The 27,310-nt window shown below is 36.5% G+C and overlaps 1 protein-coding gene across 1 annotated transcript in view; it reads left to right on the top strand.

Annotated features, from left to right (window-relative positions):
- Positions 1-864: 864 nt before the first annotated feature.
- Positions 865-27,310, top strand: part of LOC110446765 — a 70,631-nt gene continuing 44,185 nt past the window's right edge. Inside the window, exon 1 of the mRNA XM_021492060.1 lies at positions 865-1,332. Coding sequence (XP_021347735.1) covers positions 1,273-1,332 — 60 coding nt within the window. The 5' untranslated portion in view covers positions 865-1,272. The remainder of the gene's footprint in view (positions 1,333-27,310) is intronic.

Below are 27,310 nucleotides of genomic sequence, written 5' to 3'. Positions count from 1 at the left end.
TTTGGAATCTTTGATTTTAAACATGGAAACTCAATCATGGAATCGATACAATCCAATGTAATGTTTGATCAAATTATAAGTTTATTGTAAATTCGATGCATGTATCACGCTCGGACTAGCAGCACTATTAACGTTTCTCTTCATGTGCCAAGCAGGCGGGGGTCTTAAAATCAAAGAGATTATTAATTATTGTGGTAATCGATGTATATACCGCTAAGAGGAATATTTACGAGTTATGCTACTAGTTTATGATGACAGCATGTACCCCACTGGGACTACAAAGGATCCTATGTAATCTCTGCCCTAAAGCATCTTATACATGTGACAGGGCGACTCGGGACCGTGTTTCGAGGATAGTATTCCCACTATCCATTAATACTAATGTTAAACAGATAGTGCCAGCGAATCGTTCACGCCTACATTTCTACAGCGATGTATGTGATCCCCTCATTTTAGCTTTGACACATTAATTAATACATTTGATTTCTTGTTTACTGTTAAAGATTGTAATTGCTTTGCCGTGTTTTAATAACTAGCCCGTTTCCCGAATATTTCTGATCCGGAAAAGTTCCCAGACATAGCTAGGCGAACGGTCATCCCGTATATAACCCGTGGGATCAAGTCGAATGAGCCGTCCAAATCTACTCAGATAACTCCTGTAAGGGATTTAAGTGTTCCTACCTATGGGCCTTGCAATCAGCTCTCAACGAAACAATACTGCGTCCTCATGCGCTCTGGGAAATACGACTCATCTCAACGTGTTTGGTACAATGTTAGCGCGTGAGAGTGATTGGTAGTATGTATCCGCATGGGCTTGAGGCTTGTTGCCCGCTCTTTGGTTCTCTGTGATAGCCCGGTCGACAATCACGCTCCTCACGGCTCGCCAGTGGCATCGCAACGCAATGCTGTAACTGTTCTCATTAAAGCACTATCGCAGTCTTCATCATTGTCAACCGCATCTACGTAACCGATCGTTCATACGTGTATAAGCTGTGGCAATGCCAGGCGGGGTGTTCCCGGGATTGACAATCATGACTACAAGTATTTTATCATATTTAGTCCGCTAGCGAAGTTGTGTATGTATTATGTCGATGTAGCCATGCATTATACATGTGTACAGTTATATTGACAATTAGCCTCTTGTTTGGTTTAATGTTAATAATAGTCGTGTCTAGTATTTATTCTAAAAAGTATCTGGTATCAGTTGTTTGAGCGAGTTGGGGTAGTGGAGTGACGTTTGCTATTTCCTGGGGGAGAGATCTTTGGACAAATATGGATCTACGGTCAACGTTCCTTCTGACGTTCATCGGACAAGTGTACCTGGTCAGCAATGTAAGTATACTTTTTAAACTGTTACCTGTATGGCGAATGTTACTTTGATGTATCGCTGGCCGGCCACCTGGACGATCAATATCTTTGTATATATCGCCCCACCCTTACCTCTAGCAGTTGCGGTCTTGGATATGTAAGAGTGTTTTTACGCCGATGTATCGTGAAGTTTATTGGAGTCTGACACGCCATGGTTTTAACTATAGTTGTATAGTTACATTAATGGTTCACTAGTCTGACAATAAAATGGTTGGTTACGATACACGGGAACAATAAATAAATAGTTATGATGTATTATATTGCTATTTATGACTAGATACGATAGAGCTTCTGTACATGTGTTACGGTATTTACTTATTGGTACATATCACAACCGGGTATGTAAAAGTCTAAACGAATGATTTCTTTATGTTTGAATGAAATATGACCGGTACCTACAAACGAATTTTGAAAATTGCCGAAATAATGTTTGGAAATCCCAGAAGGTTCATGTCTGTAAAATGTGCTTCTGCTTATGTGAACGTCTTAATATGAATAAAGGAACGTCCGATTTTAAGACAGGCTAAACATATTAATATTTCATAAAACTACTAATTGCATTCATAAGTTAATGGATGCAATTGCTTTAATTTTGGTGGCATTATATGAATGCAATGTTGGTCCTTATTACAACCGTTACATTAGGTCACATATAACGGAAGTGATATCACCAAGTGGGTGTGGCAGCAGCTCATCTATAAAGGTAAACAAAGCGCCGTAACACCTCACCAGTTTTATCGTCCACGGCTTGTATCACAAATTAATAAAAAGAACATGGCTAATTTACAGTGTACGGAATTCGTAAGTATCGATTGATTGTTTATTAACAGTATTTTGTCGATATTAGGACATGTGCCATTAAAAACTCACTACGGTGTAAAATTATATTCTATACAATGATACGGCACCGGTCTTCAGTCTAATTAGGTTGTTATGTGATTTCATGGCATTTGTCGTCCTGAATTATTTAAGACATCCGGCGCTCTGGGGCTACGCTGTATTGCACATGCAATGTATATCATAGCGTTGAACTAAATGACACGACAAAATTATTAATTTCTTTTTGAAAATGTAGATATTGTAAAGCAGCGATTAATTTGAAATTAGATTACTTAATTAATTATACTTCTGAACATGATCTACTTGGTGCCGCCTGATGACAGCCTTTAACATCAATTCCGTTGAGTATGATACAAGCTGTGACAAACGGTTAGATGAGCGCCTAAGTACACACCATGACTGCCGGTACAATACAGCCAGTCACACGTTGATTTTTGAAAAGATAACCAGTTATAAATGACTCATTCACATATTTCCCCTGGTATCTGTTAAACTCAGTTTTTCTGTACCGACGTATAGGTAAATGGAGTTATTTTAAGTACAACATTTTCATATATATATTTTCTGACAGCCTTTGGAAGAACAATAAGGACTGACGCAGTTTTGTTTAAGGAGACAGTAAAGATATCAGAATCTATTAGTTATCTTATCTTTTCTTTTTGTAATCAGTGTTTTTCCTTTTTGGATATCTTTATTTTATTCATGTTCGACCGCTTCGTTACCTATTACCGACGTAGGGATTATACAAAGAATCCAATCAACTACATGTGTATACACACTTGTACAACGAACATATCATAATATCCCATGCCAATGTATTTAATCCTCTAATAAAACAAACAATGTATGTTTGATACACACATATATAGGCACATAGCAGACACCACATATTTTAAACAATATCATTATTTCAAATTCCATACAAATGTAACAGAAAAGTGAAAATGTAATGGCCAAACAGAGATTCGAACCCGGGACCTCCGAACTCTAGACGGACGCTCTAGCCAACTGAGCTACAATAAGTCGCTGGCGATCGACACATTTCATATTTAAATAAGTCCCTGCATGAAGAGCGTAAGAATTGTACCTGCTGCTCACATTGCATGACCGTAAGAGGCTACTAAATTTGTCTTTTTTCTTCTCTCTATACAACTTTCCTCTTCCTTATAGATCCCGTGACAATGCCTCACTTTTTGCCTTTAGTTGAGCGTTCGCTCCTGTGAGTAAAGGCTTTGAGTTCTGTCCCCTGGCCGAGACATACCAGAGTCTGTAAAAATGGTAGTTTCTACTCCTGCTTAACGCTCAGCAATTTAGGAGTGGGGCGACTGGTTCGCCCGTTGTCAGTATAAAGTGACCGGGTGGGGTGTCCTGCTGGGTGTCTTCGGCAGTATGTTTCAGTGAGGTAGCACCATAAAGTCGGCATCAGTCCCGTGCTATCACAAGGAGACAAACACGAACATATCGCAGCCCCCCAAAACACACACGCATACACTACACGCATGCATCTTGCTCACAGAGAAGGCCGTCCTTAAATGACCGTAGCTGTTGATAGGACGTTAAACAATACTAAACTAATCCAAACCAAAATCATATTTAATACACATGAATATACATACCAACACAGCAAACAATTTTCAATTCTAGAACGCATATATTACAAACTAACATAGCATAACATTCCGCACATACATGTATATACACAACCCAACAAAGGATATCTTATATGTCATACACATGTATATACACACTCACAAAACAGACAAAGTTGTTGGATTCGCAATTTCACAAACATCTCATATTTAACACACATATAAATACACAGCCATACAGCAAATTGATACATACACAAAACAACCATTTCATAGCTGATTGGATATTCCTCGTTAAGTACATTATACTTAGATTAGACGTAGACAATGACATACTTGTCGACTAATCTATCAGACACAAACACCAGACTCCCTTTATTGAAAATAGATTCGGTCCTCCACGGTATCAATACGTATTGGCTTTTGAATATGTAGGAGAGAATGTCACTGACACTCACGAGGTTTCCCTAGAACACTTAACTTTGATGCTAACGCTCGTTGCAATTGCTATTCAAGATAACTTTATCATATTGACGACATAATTCGTTTCCGTATCATCAAAAACAATTTCAAAAGGACACGATTGCCATGAAGTACACTGCTTATTGTACTTGGCAGACGGATAAACAAATTGAGCGCAGTTTAATCGAACAGTTAGGCTCGTAAGTATCTTGGTAAAGAGGAGATGTTGTATCTGTACTCTAGTATACAAGGGATATCTCTAATTGACAATGGGAAGTGAATGAATAGCCTCATTTTCAATTTGCGCGAGTATTACACGATCAATAATAGGAGAACTACTTTATGAAATTCCGCTTTGGCTTTACAATTTGTAACGCTGATTTTCATTGGTTATCTGGCTAGCTATCCCACGAGTGGGATTTATTGGAAATTCAGAAAGATTGAGTTGCACATTATTCTGAGTTATTACATGTTGAATGTGATTAAAGAAAATTAAGCAAGTGTCATATTCACATTTAATCAAAGTAAAATCCGTCAAAGGAACGTATGGCTTTCTAATTAAAATAATCAAGCATAGAATGAATATTGATTTTACATCTGCAAAGTATGACAACGGTTTCCTCGTTTTCTACTCACAATTGTCAACGAATGGATCATTTCATTGACGTGTACACAGCCCTTATGCACTATTCTCTTTTGCTTTTAATTTGCTATTACTGTTGAAACCACCGAATTTGGTCGTTGTCCTGTAAAAAGTCAATAAAAGGTAAAACGGGTATGAACACTTCAGATACCGAGTATATCTAGGATACAATGGATTGTGAAGACCATCAAAATTGCTTATGGGTGTATTTAATTATTTACATTTGCTTTGCATTACCACTATAAACGCAAACAATAGTCAGTTATGATTTATAAGACAATAAATCTAGATTGAACACCATGACGTCATCATTACCATCACGCTGGAGATAGCAGGCGCCGATACTGGCTGTTTGCTGTTCCATTTATTAAAGTACAGCGTTAATTTTGAAAAAGAAATTTACGCGCTTTTTTCGATTCGTCTGAAATCCTTTCCATTTGTTTCGGACTCAAACTCAATAAGGTTGAGTGTTTGAAATCTTATTTAAATTCAGTATCTTTAAAAAAGCAACCGTCACAGATGTTATTTAACGTTTAATCTGTATATATGTTTTTGTAGTCAACGATCCTAAAACCTCATGATTCCTTTTGTTTCTCGAGAATAATCCATATTAAAATGATCTAAGGCCGTATAAATTATTCCTTATTAAGTATTGCAGTGACAATTTTGAACCAATTTGAATTCACAATTGAACCTCGAAATTGTTTTCGTAATTATTAAATACTGTTTTCCATTTTGTCCAGACTGTGTTTCATCTCCGTCGGAGAAAACAATTGCCTAATGTATGGCACTACTACTCAACTGTCAATGAAAATCTAAGGATGACACGTGACAAATTTGATGTCACGTTCTCTAGTTTTCCCTTTTCCGATAGTTACATGCTAGACACCCTTCTTTTTCAGTTTTATCTACTGATCCAGGTTATGTTTAAAGTATCTGTATGGAGGTCCCCTGTTGAACACTTTGTGATGTATTTAGGGATTTCGATCAGACACTCCTTTGTTAACGCTGAAATGCTACAATCACCAACATGACCTGATTGCGAAATAATGGATTTCTAATATCTATCTTGATCAAAAGCATTATCACTGTCTTGAATTCTCGGTGACCTTTACTCGTGATCTACACAATTAAAAATAAAACAAATATTACATTGTGTGATTATCCTTCCAGGTTGCCTGCTGTCAAAGCCGGTTATTTGGTGATTTAATTATGTCTTTCTTTAAATTCGAGTGTTTCCTCGGTTGTCTTTCCGCATTGACTTTCACTTCCGATAGTTCCTTGCGTGCAGACGCCAAATAATTTTTTTTCTATTTTATTTCCTTGTTTCATCCTCTTTGATGCTCCCTTCCTTAGTATTCGCGTCTATTTCTCGAATGGAAATGTTTGATGATTATCTATATTTGACATTTACGAGTGATCTAATGAAGACATAAAAATCCCATGACTTTATCTACCGTGCATAGTCTTTGAAAATGCGGATACAGCAATCCAGACGGTATTGTACCAGTTCCGTGGTTGATTAGACAGATCTCGGTGACAGCACGACGCTCGCAGCCATTACGTGATCCTGGTTCAGATCATCGCCCTGGCCGATTTGTCTCCCCCATCCCTGTTCTCTCTGTTGTTCATGGTGGCCCATTAGCGGGTTATTCTCTAATATGTCCATCATTTATGATATAGTATATGAACAGCACTTTCTTAGCGGAGGGACTGCATTTATCATTATACCTGTGTTTGGCGCATAAAATAACATAATGACAATGTACGTGTTTAGAACCAAGCAAGATTGGTGATCCCGGGAGAAAGTATAATGTGATGTTGAACACTGAGGCTCATTTGGGTAAATAAAGCTTGTACTTACAACCACCAATGACAATTACAAAATATGTTAATGTTACCGATAGAACGTGTGTTGATTAAACGAGAATGTATGACCACACGTGGACGTATGGATATTGCCCAATGATGAGCGCTTGACTGATGATTACTGGAGGTGAAAACATCAATATGGGCAACTTTAGAAAGTGTGACTGTTGAAGAATTATAAACATATTGATGACCAGTGCATGTGTAATTAATGACCACTTATGAAGAATGCATGATGAGTGACATCTTGAGAACGAATGACTGTCGTCCATTGTAAAGGAAACACTGATTTAAACTTTAAAAAAAACCAGTTGACAAAAGTCTTGGTAATATTTAGTATTTCCGGTCTTTCGTTGTAATGGCTACTCACAATTATATATGTGATATTACTCTGCATGAAGACATCTATCACGTTTCAAAAGACACGGATGAAATAATGCTATAGAATTGATAACAGGCGAAAAAGATTTCTTTAAACTGAGATTTCTTTTTCAAAACTGCCTAGGAGTAGGGGAATACCAGCTTTAACTAGATAAAATAACAGAGAGACGATTCATTAAACTAAATGTTCTTTGTTAGAACTACTAACATAGCAGTAGAAAACCAAAGTTTACTACCCACACGCTTTTTTCCGACAAGGTATTGTAGTACAGTATGCAATAATCACAAAGAGGGAGTTTACTGGGACAGGGTGAATATTTGACAGTACGCTAGTTTCCTGTAATACACTATAAAAAGGAAAAGAAATAACGTGTGATTAATCTAAAATACTAGTATACTGTTTAGGAGCATATGATTGTTGACCACTGCATAATATGCGTTCAATCACCCTAGAGTGTAAGGACGGCGGAAGTTTATTACATATGCCCGTCAATGGCGATGGAATAGACACTCATCCGTCACAACAGTAGTGCGACTGTAATATAGTCCGTCGTCCTTGTTAGACATGTAAGCAATGCATTTGTCTTCACTCTATGTCTCGTCTGCAATAGTTCGTGCAGCATTAATTTTACTGAGAATGCAAGTTGATGAGGATGGCGGCAAAGAAAGCCCCGTAAAGTTCCTGCGTATTTGTTTTTTGTTTAGTGATGGCCTTGGCGAGAAGAGACGCTTTAAAGTCAATACATCGCTTGACCTTGAGTCGGTTGGCAAGTAATTTAATTAATCAGTCTTGTCACTATCCACTTTACCATAGGCGAGACGCCGGACCTTGGGGAGAAAAACTGAAAAATCAGGGACAGTTATAGGTATTAATAGGAATGTAACCACATTATGAATGTAATCGATATAACCACTGGTCCACTGAAGGCAACCCTATAGCTTTGTCCGTTAAGTTGTCTGCTCTGGCCCATATGATCTTATATGCACATTGTTCGAATTTCATTGCAATAGAAGTATGAATAAGGTAGGACCTCTGCCAGCAGGTTCAGTGAAAGAATATACCTACTGTTTCCCATTGCATGCAATCCCACAAGGCCAATACTGTGAGGCCCCTACAGAAGAAAGGGGATTTCGTGCTCATCACAGGGGACTATGACAAAAACATTGATCGGCTGCCACACTTGTAACATTCGGTATCACTTTCTTCTCATTTCACAGTTCCCTGCTCTTTGTCTCCCTAGGCACCTGTAAATATATACCAGGCTGTTGTTGAGATGTTAAACCTCACACAAACAGGCAAACAAACATTATGGAGACGCATTGCATATGTTATTTAGTATGACGATCTAATGGCATGGTTATGTCGTTAAACAAATCGATTTATCCTTTTTTAAATTCAAATTGGCCTGTGTGGAAAGTTAAAGGATCTAGCTTGAATTTTGCGTTTTCGTGACGTTTCATTCAAGTGTAATGGAACGTTCTATGAACTGTTAGAAATACGGATCCATATTGAGCAAAGTACCTTTATACATGCTTACGCATACTAGTAAGCCTCACACATTAACAAGTTCAAATAAGAATCCTACCACACTCCTGATAGTGTTGAATGTATATGTGTGTATGTCAGCCCTTCAAAGTTAAGCACCTAGAGGAATTTCCTTCATATTTGTTATAAAAGTATATCAATGTTTGAAAACTATCGTTTTTGATATAAAGTGCACCTGCTTTGGATCGTGAATGAACGAAAAAAATAGCATCTGCATATGGAAATCTTTGTTCAGATTTACTTTTAGAAACATACATTGAAATTCAAAAATAGAATGAAATTTATAATCAAAAAAATGAAATATAAAAGAAACGTTTTTCCCAGTTTTTTAACATTAAGTTTTATACATGAATATCTTTAAATAATCTTTAAATCATTTTTTTTCAAATATGGCTCATCAAAGATTCATTATGCTTGTTGGCAACGTATACACATTTCCTTTTAGATAGAATATGTTCATGTTTTATTGGGTAGAATTCTTCGATAACAACAGAAGATTAAAGTTTGTTTGCCGTGTATGACGGACAAAGGGGTTCCGTTGCGTGCCATAACGATAACGTCGCTTCAAATTACACGTGTTCGGTGTGTCTCAAATGTCAGTTTGCGCTAACAGTTTGTTTCACGAACCATGACGACACGTTCATATTTAATGAAAAATACCCTACCAAGGGACGTATTTGTTTATAGTACAATCTGTTGGATAATTAAAATCCAATACCGTTTCTGTTAAAGATTTTTCTGAATACATCGGGTATGTTACAATACGACTCACTAACCTGTTTTTGCTTCAATATATTCCGTTCTAACTTTGAAAACGTTATACATATTGATGATTCTCTCGTCATGCCCTTTTAGATTACAAATAGCCTTAAGGATTGACATGATATAGAACAATCAATCGGTTTGTCATGTTTAACGATGAAAGAGCATCCTGGTTTTGCTGTGGGCTACATGTACTCAACGAGTTCCTGTGTATGGCATAATAGATTTTATGTTGGAATGTGGAATCTGTTATTAAAAATTGCAGAGCATATAACAATGCACAGTTTTTTTTAATTAGACCAAACACCTTATACAATGTTTATAACAATTCCACCATTACATCTGTCTGCTATTTGTATTTTTTCACGACTAATATTACGAAAACATGTCAGTTTTTAATGAATTGGTCGTAACGTCGTCCTGGATGCCAAAGTGAAATAGAAACGTAATTCTTCAAAAAATCATACCATAGCTTTAATTTACGATGGCAAACTATACACTATAGCGTTAATAGAAAAATAAATCTGTACAATAATGTTAATATACAAAGGAAATATATGCCCAAACAGTTATATACAAAGAATATAGATACCCCAGCAGGAATATACAAAGGGAAATTATATACCATAGCGTTAATTTACAAAGGCAAATTGAGTTCATGAAAGTTTTAATATACACTAGCATTAATATTTGAAGGTAAAATAACACCATAGCCTCAACATACAAAAGGTCAAATCAAACGACAGCTTTGATATACAGAAGCAAAATATTAGCCATAACGACAAACGCAAAACAGGATTTCAAAATGCAATTAAGAAAACAGGGTCTTCGCTTGTATACAACAGCGTACACATACAAAATCAAGATTCATAATAAAGTGATAAAAGACAAACACAAAAAAGTAAACCAAAGATAATGCACACAAAAGCGTCAACATAATTATGCTAAATATACACCTCATCGTCAACATATGTAGATAAAATGCACACCTCATCGTCAACACGTAGACAAAATGCACAACTAAGCGTCAGCATATGTAGACAAAATGCACACCCCGTCATTAACATATGTCAACAAAATACACACCTAAGCGTCAACATATGTCGACAAAATACACACCTTAGCATCAATATATGTCGACAAAATACTCACCTTAGCGTCAACATACGTAGACAAAAGGCACATCGTATCGTAAACATATGTAGATAAAATACAAACCTCATCGTCAATATATATAGACAAAATACACACCTCATCGTAAACATATGTAGTTAAAAGTCACACCTCATCGTCAGCATATGTAGATAAAATGAGCATCTCATCGTCGGCATATGTAGACAAAATGCACACCTCATCATCAAGATATGTACACAAAAAGTACACCTCATCGAAAACAAATGTAGATAAAATGCACACATCGTCGTCAGCATATGTAGATAAAATGAGCATCTCATCGTCGGCATATGCAGACAAAATGCACACCTCATCGTCAACAAATGTACACAAAAATGCACACCCCATCGTCAGTATATGTTTATAAATACACACATCATCGTCAGTATATGTAGATAAAAGCACTCATCATCGTCAGCATATGTTGATAAAATGAACACATCATCGTCAGCATATGTAGATAAAATGAGCATCTCATCGTCGGCATATGTAGACAAAATGCACACCTCATCGTCAACATATGTACACAAAATGCACACCTTATCTTCAGTATATGTACACAAAATGCACACCCCATCGTCAGTATATGTAGATAAATACACACATCATCGTCAGTATATGTAGATAAAAAGCACTCATCATCGTCAGCATATGTAGACAAAATGAACACATCATCGTCAGCATATGTAGACAAAATGCACACATCATCGTCAGCATATGTAGACAAAATGCACACATCATCGTCAGTATATGTAGACAAAATGCACACCTCATCGTCAACATACAATGGCAAAATGTACGCCTAAGTGACAACATCTGTAGACAAAATAAACACTATAGAGTCAAATTATATAGATACAATACACACCATAGTGTCAGCATATGCATATATAAACATAAAGCAAACAATAGTGTCACAGTATTAAGGCAAAATACACACCATTGAGTCAATACACTGAAAAAAACCTCACAAAATTATGGGAAATGGAACCGATTTGTGATATGAGTCTCCAGATGGTCGTTCGATTCGTTTAAACCCATAGTAAATGTTAATACTTCTTCCCGGAAAATATTTTGTATGTGTTTTTAACTTAATAGCTAAAACTGCATACCTCTCAAAATACATCAAAGTTATGGAGTCATACATTTGATATTTCAAACTATTACATACATGTATGTGCTGCCTTATTCCATCTTTGCATATTGCAGAGTTATTTTCTCTTGAGAACAGGTATTGACTGTTACTTCATTGGGTTGTGAGAGTAACGTCATCAATTTTTGAGAAAATGACGTAATTTTCTCACACAAACCAATGACGTAACAATCAATACCTGTTATCAAGAGAAGATAACTCTGCAATACGCAAAGACGGAATACTATTATCTAAACAAATCATACATGGTACGAAACAATGCCTGCATCCATATAAAATAAGTTATACGATTATCTTCTGACATACATTTGTATTGAGGATCTTATTAATAGATCATGACATAAAAATTCTCCAGCACGACTTTCAAATACCGAAACACGTCAGCAATTCTCCGCAAGCCCAGGAATCAGCGCTTCGAATTATCGCACTTCAAACTATCAATTACGTCTGTGAAAATTGATTGAATACAGGCTTCGTCGGGAAATAGTATACAATTATTTAATGCTTTATCTTGAAGCAACCAAACAGATATCCCCTTTGAGTAGACTCTTTCATGTCAAGATCTATAGAACAGGGAAATTTCACCAAAAGGGTCTTGCATGAGCCAATTTGAAAACTCCTGACGCGTTGTTTTTTTTCTCTCTGAGTTCAATAACTAGAATTAAATCAGATACCGCAAAGATGCGTATCAGTTTCCACATTGAAGCATCATGACGTTTCAGATTTTGTGATGTCATATTATTGTTTTTCCATTATGACGCCAAACGCGTAAAATAGGGTATACAATCGACCTTTCTTATTGTCTTTCTTCTTTTGTCCTCGAAAGTTCGGCCATATACGAACATTGATCAGATATATGTCTGTTTTGCTATCTGAAATCATTGTCCACAAAACCACAATGCGACCGTCTACATCTTGAACACCGGTGTACTGGTAGACTCGGATTCCCGGCGTCCAATACCACTAGCGTTAGATCTTACACGGGGCCTTGAAACTTTGATAAAGTCTATCTCAAGGCATGTTGATGGTAATTTATTGCGTATCAGTGTTTCATTTTGTGTTGTAAATGATTTAACGTGCATCAGGAGATATATATTCACAGTGTCGCCATTGAACTTTAACAATAATTTGAGTATAATTGCTTCTAAATTGACTTATTTACGTTTAAATGAAGATACCCATTAAGGTAAAGGAAAACACGAAAAAATCCATTTCCCTGATATAAAGATATAAGTCGTGACACGTTTTACACATTGAAGTTGAAAACAAATAGGCGTCCACATGCCACATTCATGGCCCAAATCGGTGTTGATCGAGAGTAGATGGTTTATAAAATAAAAGAAAAAGATAATATTCTCTCATTAAAAAGTTGATGGTCTCCCTGTGCTACTGGAATGTAGGTTTAAGCTATATAATCACAACACGACAGAAAAACGTAGCTTCCAGTCTAAAAGAATGTAAAACAAAATGATTCACAGATTTCTTTATATCTTCGGCTGTCGATATTTGGAATTCCCCGTCAACGCACGTAACGATTATTCATTACTCTTTTCCATAAAATAGTTTAATAGTCTAACTACCAACATTTAGAAGACCAAGACTTAAAGAATTAAACATAACAACTTCAATAAAGTTGACATAAAGGGCATCGAGTTACTTTAAACTCGGACTTAAAAACCTGGTGCGGCGTTTCGCATCGCAAACTGATCGCCAATAAATCGGTCGATGCCTAGCCGATGTCCGGCAGGGCATCGCACACGTCGGGTGGGCGCCAAGCCAAATTTTGGACAACCCAGACAATCAATATATCGGCCAGGCGCCGCCCACACGCCGGCCGGGTCCCGCCAGGCGTCCGGCCGACTTGGCGGTGCCCTGCCAGCGCCCAGCCTGAAATCATACATCGGCCGGAACTCGCAGGGTAATAAAGGCGACTCATTTACATCTACATCTACACACAGTTTGTCACACAAGTTTCATAGTACAAGTACTACAAGATAACCAAGGGAATGAGAGGAGAAAAGAAGGGGAAGGAGAGGGCACCCACAAGGTGAACTAGTGTTGTTACAGTGATTTCAGAGTGGACTTGTTTTTTCATGTTTTGCACTTTGCAGGTTCTTTTTGAATAAAGACATGTGGTCTACTTATATTTGTTTTCTGTTTTCTAAATACAATAAAAGCCCCTAGTAGCTTTAAAGCAGTATAAGGAAAAAGAAATAAACAATGGTGTAACAAAATAAAAATCTTAAACTTTAAAAGAAATGGAAAAAAACATAGACAAAATTATAAATTGATTCTGTTTATGTTTATTTTTCCTCTCTTTTTATTGTAACGCTGTATGAGCTCGTGAAAAAGTTGGGGTTCCATTCTGAGGAAGGCCCTAAAGTCCCCATGATGTTCCAGCCTCAGCTCAACCATGAGGGTCTCGTACTGTCCATATAAGGGTCTGCGTATCGGCCAGGGTCAAATCCACCATCTTCTTCTGCGGCGCAACATTTCTGCGTGCATCTCTTCTTCAGCCACCATGCAACAAGAAGCAGGTTGTAGCGGTAGCGTGCAAACGTCAACCTCTCCCTCAACCGGGCGACCCCCACGCGCTGTGCAGGTGCCCGCAAGCGTTGTGGAGGTACATGTTTCAACGGCATTTTCTTATTTAAAGAAGGTCCGGGTTCCGCTTTAATTGTGACTTAAGCAGAGCCCTTTTTGTATTGCTGTAAAGAAAATGACACAAACAAACAATTTTTCCTGTCTTGTTATACAGACATCATCGTTATTCCAAAATCGTTAGTCCACTAATTACCTTTTTGGCAATACTTATTAATAAATTACGTGTGTTATACTTGTGTATATTGTGATTGTAATGTTTAATCTGTGTAATACCTATGTTTAAATGTCTGACGTGTGTTATATTTGTGTATATGGTGATTGTAATGTTTAATCAGTGTAATACCTATGTTTAAATGTCTGACGTGTGTTATATTTGTGTATATTATGATTGTAATGTTTAATCTGTGTAATACCTATGTTTAAGTGTTTGACGTGTGTTTTACTTGTGTATACAGTTATTTTAGAGTTTAATACGTGTTACACCTATGTTTAAGTGTTTGACGTGTGTTTCCGACTAAATGATACTGTTGCCCGATAGACTCCATGTTTGCAGATACATATAATTTAGTACAGGGACTTGAACCATTATTGCTGTTTGTAGAGATGCCGTATAACGGTGGGTTCTTGCTGACTTTCGGTATATGTAGGAACATAAGCATATTTTGTTGTTATGCGTTAAAAATAAGTATATATAGCGTACAGAAAGCCTGATATTATGATGACATCATTTGTTGATCCTCTTCAATATCCTTCCGTGATGGGCTGTAGGCCAACCAGTGGAACATGGTTTCTTTTTGTGCGTTATAATGTGGGAATAATATAAAAACCGATAACTTGTGGATTTTACCTCGGATCGCGTTGTCTACAGTGAAAACTCACCAACCATACCTTTTTACAGCTTCTGTTAAATGAATGAGCATCTTAAATCATAAAAAGTAATAGTACTTTGACGAAATGCAGGTAACATGCATAACACCACTGATGGTAAAACACCAAAGAGGTCTTACCACTGTAGTTTTCGTACATAGAGACGCGTCTTTACCTTTCGTTTTTTTTATACGTTAATTAGGGAGCTAATTGGTTAAGCCGTTGGCTTGAGATACAATTTTATTATCTGAGGTCCAGGGCCCGTATTAATCATATTTTGTCAATGGTTTGAAAGAAAAATGAAGAGACTTAAAGCCAAATATTGTTTTCAATGTTTAGATTCGGCGTTTTGGTCGTTTGACATGATTTAAGTGAGTTACAAATAAGTTGGTTTGAGCACAAAATTCATGACTGAGCATGAGAACGGCGTCATGAATACTGGCACAGGGATCGAATTCTGATCTATCCCCGTTTTAATTTCACACTAAGGACACTGTTGTTAATTTATGTGTCTATTTCATAATTCTTTTTTTCTTGAAAGCCCTGCAACTAATGCTTTTCTTTTCAGGAATCATTTATCAAAGATAAAGTCATGCCGGAATGAAATCCAATGCAAAGCTAAACAAAGGAGCGTATTGGCTCTATGTCTACGACGCGTGGAATGGAATTATTGTAAATAGCGGAGTATCGTTGATGTGATAAGTCAAAATTGAATCAGTTTTATGGAACATTTACGAAGCAGGAACAACATTATATATCAAATTAATAGAATGCTTTCGATACACTCGTTTCGAGTCTGAGTGGAACTCGATTATGTTAATCAATAACATTTAACTTGATAAATTGTTTAATGTAGTTTTCATATATTTTTTATATTTTTTTTTAAATTTTTACTTGCATTTTGAAATGTTATATATATTGCATTATTCATACAGGTGTCCTTCTCAATAGCTTAAAGTACAGGTTTCATTCATTACCAGTTTGCCTCAAGATCAATTATGAGATTGCTATATTGGGTCAATTGTGGTTGTAGTTGGTGATGTCTTGTTCTTCCTTGTGAGTTCATACATTTGATGGGCAAATAAGTCTGTTTCTCTCTCTTTCGCTATCATTTGCTTGTATTAATTGTCATTGCCATCGATTATGAAGGTATTATTGTTATGAGATAGTTGGGGGACCTTTCCTATTTCACTGCAGTAGATACGCACCCACAGGTATATCCTAAACTTATCTCTCTAACGCTGTTTACAAAGTGTCTATGTTACAGTTGATTCTCTGATCTAGAAACTGTCTTAGTACCGTCAGGTTATTTCATCAGGATTAATGTTTCCTGTTGTATGATAAATGACGTATTGTTGTTTTTTTACGGAAAGGAATCAATCTACGCAAATGATACCAAAGAGTCGTCATTATTTCTAACTGTAGGAGTTAAGTGACGGCCATGTTTAAGACATTTTGCATTTATCAAATACTCTAATTTAGCAACATAACTTACAGCATTATCATTATTTCATGACATACATTTTTGAAGAGACTTAAAGCCAAATATTGTTTTCAATGTTTAGATTCGGCGTTTTGGTCGTTTGACATGATTTAAGTGAGTTCCAAATAAGTTGGTTTGAGCACAAAATTCATGACTGAGCATGAGAACGGCGTCATGAATACTGGCACAGGGATCGAATTCTGATCTATCCCCGTTTTAATTTCACACTAAGGACACTGTTGTTAATTTATGTGTCTATTTCATAATTCTTTTTTTCTTGAAAGCCCTGCAACTAATGCTTTTCTTTTCTGGAATCATTTATCAAAGATAAAGTCATGCCGGAATGAAATCCAATGCAAAGCTACATTCCGATAAACTGGGATTCGGATCATCAATGGGAAATATTGCGGAAAAACCAGACATATTCTATTTTTAACATAGCTATTTTTATTATTTTATTTCATTTTTAGAGTTTGGTTACCTACATCGATATTTTTCTTTCATTACCAATGTCACCATTTTCTTTTTTAATGAAAATCACGACATGGCATACGCGGATTCAGTATAAAAGATGTCTGGAGGCGATAAAGCAAACACGCTGACACGAATTTATTTAAAGCCGTTTCGTTAATATTTTATTTCTCTGTCATAGTACGCTAAAAGCATAAAAACCTAGCAGAGCTACACAATTATTGCTGTAAGTATGTGTATACATATATTGCGGTGTTATAGACAATATAAAACTCCATACTTCATTTCCCTGGGCTAGAATTAAATTGTTCCGTATATATTTAATAATGCATTGATGTCAATCAATCTTAATAAAAAAGAAATAAATACAACCTTGACTTTCCCATTACCACTGGGAAACGTTACATTAGATATGTATCGACGTAGCGTTTTGTGCTACATGTAAAGAGCTTCGGTGCCTACGGTAAGGCTTTCAAGGAGAGAGACATGCTATCCGGTTAGTACCAATATTAGTTACATTTCCAACCAATGAATATTATTATTAACAATTTAACTGTTCGCTTAAACCTGGATTATATAAGGATTAAAGGGCACTGTTTCATATCGCCAGGAACATTGAAAAGGCTGTTTGAAATAAACAAGTTTTCACAACTTATATTAATCACTCCTGTTGGCCCTGATGTAAAGGCGCGCGGGGGGTCTTAATGTTGAGGAAACCGGAGAACCCGGAGAAAACCCAATAATAATTGTTGATCTTAATACACGTATACATGTACGCATTCCCTTATATTTTCTATATTGAGATGTTTGTGCCGTCATTGCAAACTATATTTCTGGAACAGTCTAACGTCACCAAAATGTTTGCTTCTAACAGTTGTCTCATGTTATTTGAGGCGGGAGAAGAAGCTTCAGAATGACGCTGAACAAACTGGTACATGTAAACCTTACAGCGGAATTTGCAGTGGAAGTGTAAAGAAACAATATCTATGTTGCGAAATCTGTTTGTCCTTAAACATATCCTTTATCGTTGCATATTATAGTAAAAGCAGACCGCTATAATTGTATATAAAACACTTTTCTCGTTTACAAAAATAATTATTTTCGATGGACAATTTATATATCTGTTTAGTTTAGCTATAACCCCTCTCTTTTTAATCGGTTTTGAACGGAAAGATTTCCGTTGGGATTTTGTATCAATCCGCGCACGAGGTTAACGTATCAGTACGCGTGACACATATGGCCCAAAGTCTATGACATCAGCTTGCAAAACTAGAATTCAATTTGCAGCTAAGAGTATTTATTCAGTTTCAAAGGGATCGTATTGCAACCCCTATGATTTTATCAATAAAGTAGTTTTAATCAAACCTTACTTGTCGATGTGTATATGTATCCAATACGCCATAAAGCCTGCCGATCGACAGACCGCGTTCTCACACGGGTATGTTACGTTGCATACCTAATACAATTACTGGCAGACATGTTGTTCTCAATTAAAAGCTTTTCTAAGTTCAAAAGCTGTTTTTATTCTATAATTATTCTAAACATAGGAGCGTATTGGCTCTATGTCTACGACGCGTGGAATGGAATTATTGTAAATAGCGGAGTATCGTTGATGTGATAAGTCAAAATCGAATCAGTTTTATGGAACATTTACGAAGCAGGAACAACATTATATATCAAATTAATAGAGTGCTTTCGATACACTCGTTTCGAGTCTGAGTGGAACTCGATTATGTTAATCAATAACATTTAACTTGATAAATTGTTTAATGTAGTTTTCATATATTTTTTATATATTTTTTTTTTTAAATTTAACTTGCATTTTGAAATGTTATATGTATTGCATTATTCATACAGGCGTCCTTCTCAATAGCTTAAAGTACAGGTTTCATTCATTACCAGTTTGCCTCAAAATCCATTATGAGATTGCTATATTGGGTCAGTTGTGGTTGTAGTTGGTGATGTCTTGTTCTTCCTTGTAAGTTTATACATTTGATGGGCAAATAAGTCTGTTTCTCTCTCTTTCGCTATCATTTGCTTGTATTAATTGTCATTGCCATCGATTATGAAGGTATTATTGTTATGAGATAGTTGGGGGGACCTTTCCTATTTCACTGCAGTAGATACGCACCCACAGGTATATCCTAAACTTATCTCTCTAACGCTGTTTACAAAGTGTCTATGTTACAGTTGATTCTCTGATCTAGAAACTGTCTTAGTACCGTCAGGTTATTTCATCAGGATTAATGTTTCCTGTTGTATGATAAATGACGTATTGTTGTTTTTTGACGGAAAGGAATCAATCTACGCAAATGATACCAAAGAGTCGTCATTATTTCTAACTGTAGGAGTTAAGTGACGGCCATGTTTAAGACATTTTGCATTTATCAAATACTCTAATTTAGCAACATAACTTACAGCATTATCATTATTTCATGACATACATTATTTTTGCTTCTTGTGAGACAGGAAACGTTATTTCATCCGGAGCAGATGCTACTCTTCCTGGTATTTTTGATAACATCAAGGTCATAGCTGTATCATTTTAGGCAAGTGAACATCGTCATGGTATGGCGAAGAAAGTGTTTATTAATTTTAGCATGTCCATGTCTAGAGAGCATGGCATGCATGGGCAGAAAGTAGTAAATTTATTTGCAGCGTCCGCCTAGATTCGGAGGACTCGGGTTCGAATCCCGCTCTGGCCAAGTAGAATTTTACATGAAAATACCGAGAGGCTAGTATGCAGTAGACGCACACACATAATACAAATATTTTGGTCGCACATTAAAAGGTAGAATTTAACGTTATATAGACGTTTTTTTAAAACTTTTTATTTTTATTGAAATGTGTCTTCCGTAATCTAATAGAACACTTGACACCAAGAAGACTTTATCATAGATATGACGTTCCTGTACAAAGTATAGCAGTACCGGATAGCTAATTTTGACTGATCCTAAACCGGTCATGACGTACATCCGGAGCACGAAGCAGGTACAGCGTCCTTGACAACGCAGATTATGGCGGGGTTGAACAAGGCTTCCCCATAACGGAGAGCATTGGTAAGACGACATGTGATAGCTGGTTGTAGCAAAGTAAATACAGGAATGTCTCCCCACTCGTGCTCGTGAGAATGGACGAGAAAAGCACTGATTCGGTTAGTGCATACAGCAAAATATCACTGGTATATTCAGTATAAAAAAAGCCGTTTATACTGTTTGAGCCTTTAGTCCACGCACTTTGGATCAATAATACTCTACCGATGACAAGCACACAGACACATATTTGTGCGGATAAAGCTATATCTACTGGGGAATATGTTACTACGAAGCTTCCTAACCTTCGTGTATTCAGTGGCGGAGCTCGTCGTCAGACACGTAGTAATTTAAAGCCATCAATTCCCTCACGCAGTGATCAGTACTAAATGTACTTGTTTCACCATTATGTTTCCCATTAGCTTTCGTCGCCGAGATTGATATCTTCTTCAGATATTTCTGATCTACAACGTTAAACTTTGATATAGAGTATTCCCTGGTTAAACAATATCTGACTCTGATACTATGGCCAGCTCTTTCTAAATCACTAATCGCATTATATTCGTTTCCTCTATCGCTGAAGTTGCTGTCAGCCATGTTTGGTTATAAGGGAACTTTCAAGAATGACGTAATATTCAAATGGGACTCGCCAATCAGATTTAAAATTGTTTTCTCGACAGGTTCATTAAAGGTTGGTTCTGACGATAATCTTATGAACATCATGTATAACATTTTTCTTGTAGATTTAATTAATTGCTCTCAGAAACCTTATTTGAATGTGAAAATAAAGGCGCAAATGACTCCCATTAATCTCTGTGAGACAATATCACGTAATCACGGAATAAATGAATATATATATATAAAGTTCTGTATTTGTAAACACATTTCAATTAAAATATGAAGCCAGATTCCGTACCGGCTGACATGTCGTCTGTTCTGGTGATTGTCAACCCCGTATACTCATTAGGCCCATATTACATTCAGATTTGATAAGATGATTCATATTATGTTCACCAATATCAGACACCAACAATAAGAAACATGCACTCCCTAAAATGAGCGGTTGCTTTTCCTTTTGTTCAACTCAACATTATCAATTGTACTCTCGTCCCAGTGCACCGGACCACAAGCAGGTCTCCAATCGTTGGTAGGAAGAAAAAATGTCCAAGCGAGATATACAAACTGATTTTAAAATATCAGCTCACGTTGATTCAGTTAAAAGGAAGTCGAAGAAAGTATCATTTATCGTTCTCATTATAAAATACTAGCTCAAAATGAGTTCCTTTATTACTTCCTACTCCCAAAAGCGACTACCTTTGTACAGAGCAATCCCAATTTTCAGATGAACGTAAAGTATGACTGTGAATATTGCCGGTAGATTGACTACCAGCCAACTGGTAAAGTATTGTCTAGTTCTACATTTCCAGTATGGCTTATTTCTTCAGCATAAATGTTTTCAAAAAGACATTTTGCATTTATCTAAGACTTTAATTGACCAACACATTTTACAGCATTTTCATTATAACATGACACAATTTATTTCGCTGCATGTGCGACAGGAAACGTTATTTCATCCGAAGCAGATGCTACGCTTCCTGCTATTTTTAATAACATCAATTTCATAGCTGTATCACTTTAGGCAAGTGAACATCGTCATAATATGGCGAGGTAAGTGTTTATTAATTTTAACATCTCTAGATCTAGAGCGCATGACATGCATGTGCAAACAGTAGTGTAGTAAATTTAGTTGCAGCGTCCGCCTAGATTTCGGAGGACTCGGGTTCGAATCCCGCTCTGACATGAAAATACCGAGAGGCTAATATGCAGTAAACGCACACACATAATACAAATATTTTGACGCACATTAAAAGGTAGAATTTAACGTTATATAGACGTTTTCTTTTAACTTTTTATTTTTATTGAAACGTGTCTTCCGTAATCTAATAGAACACTTGACACCAAGAAGACTTTATCATAGATATGACGTTCCTGTACAAAGTATAGCAGCAGCGGATAGTCAATTTCGACTGATCCTAAACCGGACGTGACGTACATCCGGAGCACGAAGCAGGTACAGCGTCCTTGACAACGCAGATTATGGCGGGGTTTAACAAGGCTTCCCCATAACGGAGAGCATTGGTAAGACGACATGTGACAGCTGGTTGTAGCAAAGTAAATACAGGAATGTCTCCCCACTCGTTCTCGTGAGAATGGACGAGAAAAGCACTGATTCGGTTAGTGCATACAGCAAAATATCACCGGTATATTCAGTATAAAAATGGCCGTTTATACTGTTACCTGTATACCTTTAGGCCACGCACTTTGGATCAATAGTACTCTACCGATGACAAGCACACAGACACATCTTTGTGCGGATAAAGCTATATCAACTGGGGGATGCCTGTCACAAATATGTTACTACAAAGCTTCCAAAACTCCGTGTATACAGTGGCGGAGTTCGTCGTTACACACGTAATAATTTAAAGCCATCAATTTCCTTACGCAGTGATCAGTACTAAACGTACTTGCTTCACTATCTGTTTCCCATTAGTTTTCGTCGCCGAGATTGATATCTTTTCTAGATATTTCTGATCTACAACGTTAAACCTTTGATATAGAGTATTCCCTGGTTAAACAATATCTGCATCTAATACTATGGCCAGCTCTTCCTACATCACTAATCGCATTATATTCGTTTCCTCTATCGCTGAAGTTGCTGACAGCCATGTTTGGTTTTAAGGGAACTTTCAAGAATGACGTAATATTTAAATGGGACTCGCCAATCAGATTTACAATTATTTTCTCGACAGGTGCATACAATGTTTATATTGACGATTATCTTATGAACTTCATATAAAACACTTTTCTTGTAGATTTAATTAAATGCTCTAAGTAATCTTATCTGAATGTTTTTAAAATAAAGGTGCAAATGACTCCCATTTATCTCTGCGAGACAAAATCACGGAATCACGGAAGGAATTAATACATATATATATATAAAGTTCTGTATTTGTAAACACATTTCAATTATTATATGAATGCATGTGTAACTGTATAGTTCAAATCCGGGCATTCGATCAGTATGTAATGCCCATGTCTGATGTCGGTTTTCTGCAAAAAAAGTAAAATACATCATTTCAGTTTCACTGCATTCCAGTGAAGCCACATTGTTGTAAAGCCAGATTCTGTACCGGCTGACATGTCGTCTGTTTTGGTGATTGTCAACCTCGTATGCTCATTAGGCCCATATTACATTCAGATTTTACAAGATGATTCATATTATGTTAACCAATATCAGACACCAACAATAAGAAACATGCACTCCCTAAAATGAGCGGTTGCTTTTCCCTTTGTTCAACTCAACATTATCAATTGTACTCTCGTCCCAGTGCACCGGACCACAATCAGGTCTACAAGCGTTGGTAGGAAGAAAAAATGTCCAAGCGAGATATACAAACTGATTTTGAATATCAGCTCATGTTGATTCAGTTAAAAGGAAGTCGAAGAAAGTATCATTTATCGTTCTCATTATAAAATCATAGCTCAAAATGAAATGAGTCCATTTATTACTTCCTACTCCCAAAAGCGACTACCTTTGTACATAGCAATCCCAATTTTCAGATGAACGTAAAGTGTGACTGTAAAAATTGCCGGTAGATTGACTATCAGCCAACTGGTATAGTATTCTACATTTCCAGTACGGCTTATTTCTTCATCATACATGTTTTCCAAAAAGATCAATACAATTGAACTCAAACAGGCTAATTTTGTGTTATAACTTAAGTATTTAAAAGATTTGTTTTTCATTTAATGAATTATTACTGGGTATTTTCCTTTAAATCTGTTTTTCAAGTATCGCCTTTTTCTTGTTTTGTTGTTTAATGGTGTCTTTTCTTTTGTTTTGGTGTCGCCATCGTTCCCGGTATTGTCTTACTGTCTCCGATGTTGTCCTAACCTGTTGACGTGGTGGCTTTTTATTCGTTTTGATTACAAAAATAATTTGGATACCTACATATCTGTTTATGGAGAATCATGTAATGGTCTAACAGTGGATTATTCTTTTACGCGTGACCTTTCTTGTAAATACACAAAGCAATGCCGTTCGATGTTCGGCACGGTTCTATGTTGGTCTCCGTGTAAGATGCTGTGACTCCCTTTTGTCTATTGTTTCTATAGGGATTAAATATATGGCATAACGCTTCAACTGAGACAAATTAGAACAAAACGAAACTCTCGATTGATTCACAGTTGGCACATTCGAATTTAAATTAGTATCCTGGTACTTGATGACGTGTTTGCCCGGGTATCATGTATAACAGTTTCCCTTACTTTCCTTTCACGAGTTGTAACAAGAAGACCGGACGACGGTAAAGTTTGACACGTGTACAGTGGTACTATCCTGTTACTGTTTACCAACATGTACCTAAATAACGGTGGGTTTCCTTTGGCTTCATTTATAGATCAACTAACCGGTGTTCGACGTCTGACGCTAACCATGGATACATTTTAAAAAAATCACGTAAAGGTGCTGCGATTGGTCAAAACCATATTCCTACACCGCTAGCACTACTTTTATTTACTATACCACATTATGCCTTTGCTGTTATTTTGTATAAATTTGAGTGCATAGCATTTAAAACTGTTCATTATTTAAAAAAGAAAGAAAGAAAAAAATGTGGAACTTCCTTTAAAATGCTTGGAACGACAATACCTTGATCGGAGTCCTGTCAGCTGAGAACACATGCTCATGTTTGAAGGTTTTTTTGTGTGTGTTAAATTATGAATGCTATGCGGTAAATAAAATGTTACGTGAGTGTCAATGTCATATTGAATTTATTAAACGAGTTCAATAATTTGATGTGAAACGAATCTTTTGACAAGTGTCATTTCAAGTTATTGAACGAGGTATTTTTTCAATTGGGTGAGGAACATTAAGATATATAACTTCATTTGCTTCTTCTGAAAGAAGTGCATCATGTTTTCATTTTGTGAACTTTGAGACGGATTTTTTTCAACCCTTGTAGAGATATAGTTGTCTTATATATAAATTAGTCCTGCAGAGCTCTAAAGGGTAGTTTAAGGTGAGACCACTGGCGTGCTTACGTCACAAATCGGATCCAGACTGACAGACTAACGGTTTAGTGTTGCCCGGTGATCACCCACACGGGTCTGTCTATGACCTCCAGGAATTAAGGAGGAAGTTTCATTTTCTTGATTGGTGAAGTCGAGGCTCCACTGGGTCCCTAAGGATCAAATTATGATATAGTTATATCGGCAATGTATCTGCACTGATAGAAATTGAATGGGTTTCTGGCGTAGCGCCTCCATCGAGAGGAATTGGATGAGCAATTGTAATATCCATTTTTAAAGCTTTAGCGACACGTTTTCGTTGGAAGCGTTCATTTCAAAATCATAAAGGGATAGTTCCTTTCCTGGAGAGGGGAGGAGCGAAAATGCAATCTTAATCCTATTTCAATTTGTGAAAATCCATTAAATGACGTTGGAATTAATAATAGTTTAGTTATGTTGATGATATAAAAAAAAAACATGGAGCAATGATTGTTTTGCTACGAAACCATAGTCAAATATATATTCCCCTTATCCCAGAGACTACCAAGGAATTTTGGAATAGCTTTCTGCGTGTATGTTGTCGAATGCATTAAGAAAAGTCAATCGACCAAATTAATTCTGTTCGTAACAGTGCTTTGCTGTTAATAGAATCGTTTTTAGTCATTAGTTCACGTGTGTGAAACAGTTCTTTCAATGACACGTTCATGTAGTCAAGAATTTGGCTGGATCAGATCTAGAGTTACGTGTAATATAGACTGAATAATGTAATGGATATGGTCTTAAAACTTCAGGACATTGTTTTAAATGTATATTGTCACCATTCGTGATGTCATTTATGTTAGCCAATGTAATTTAGTATGGCTATATATATAGATATATGAAGACAACTTCGATCCTTCTATTTTTTGTTTGCATGGCTTTTATCGAGACAAAATATTCGTTGAAATCGTACATTAAAGTGTTGTGTTTCATTTTCATGGCAACTCTGCCTGAAAGGTATTGCGTTTACAACTATATATAGAAAGAACGGTGAACCTATATTTAAAGTAATGAGAAGCAACAGTCACTTAAGCATAACAGTACAAAAATGGTATATTATCGTTATTTTCTTTTACTTGTGATTTTTCTGATTGACACCACGTGTCATTCGATAATGTTTGTATTATCCGTCATGTTAATGCTTTTATAGTCCCACTCATTGACCTTTTACCACATTCTGATATTTTAATGACGTTTCCTTAATTAAAATATTCTTTTAATGATTTTGGTTAACCTGTTGATTACGGTAACATCATGTTTTCTGATTGATACTACGAACTGTGTCCGCAACCAATCAAATTATCAAAGGAAACTGCATGACAACTTCAACGGATTGCATGACAAATTTGAACGATGTTTTCCATGACAGAAAAAGAAAAAGCCAGACGGATTTACTATTTCCTTATCAATTTGAATCAACGCTGATACAATTGTTATGCAAATAGTGGACGCCACGGCAGCACATGGACATGCTCAGACAAATGTTTTAATTCAGTTACTCCAGGAAACCAGATAACTATTGAGTGATTGATGTCTGTGTATCTCTTCCTTATGGCACCAGTGTCTGAAATGTAAGAAATCGTTGCCGACGGAATTCGAACTGACATCCGTAATCTTTGTGGTTTCAGAAACTGTACTTACTTTCTTGTACCACATTGCTTTTCTTTAGACAGGATTGTCCGTGTAATTAAAATATGGTTATTCGTTAAACAGATAATCTTAAAACAGGCGACGGAATACGGATGAGCGCGGAAGACGCATCGAATAGGCACCAAAGACTAAGCCCGCATTGGATTAATGAGTAAAATGCATGTTGTTTGGTGATGATGCAGCTAGACGGCGGACGCGGGTCAGTCGTTCGTTTGTCACGTACATAAACTACATTAAATTAGGAGGAAAGAGAAGATGGCTCCCAGTGGAGCATCATGGGATTTTATTTTTCCTTGGAATCTTCGGTA

Source organism: Mizuhopecten yessoensis, unplaced genomic scaffold, assembly GCF_002113885.1.
Source record: "Mizuhopecten yessoensis strain PY_sf001 unplaced genomic scaffold, ASM211388v2 scaffold2995, whole genome shotgun sequence".
Lineage (NCBI taxonomy): Eukaryota > Metazoa > Mollusca > Bivalvia > Pectinida > Pectinidae > Mizuhopecten > Mizuhopecten yessoensis.
The sequence above is the reverse complement of the archived record's forward strand: the minus strand, read 5'-3'. Positions and strand labels throughout refer to the sequence as shown.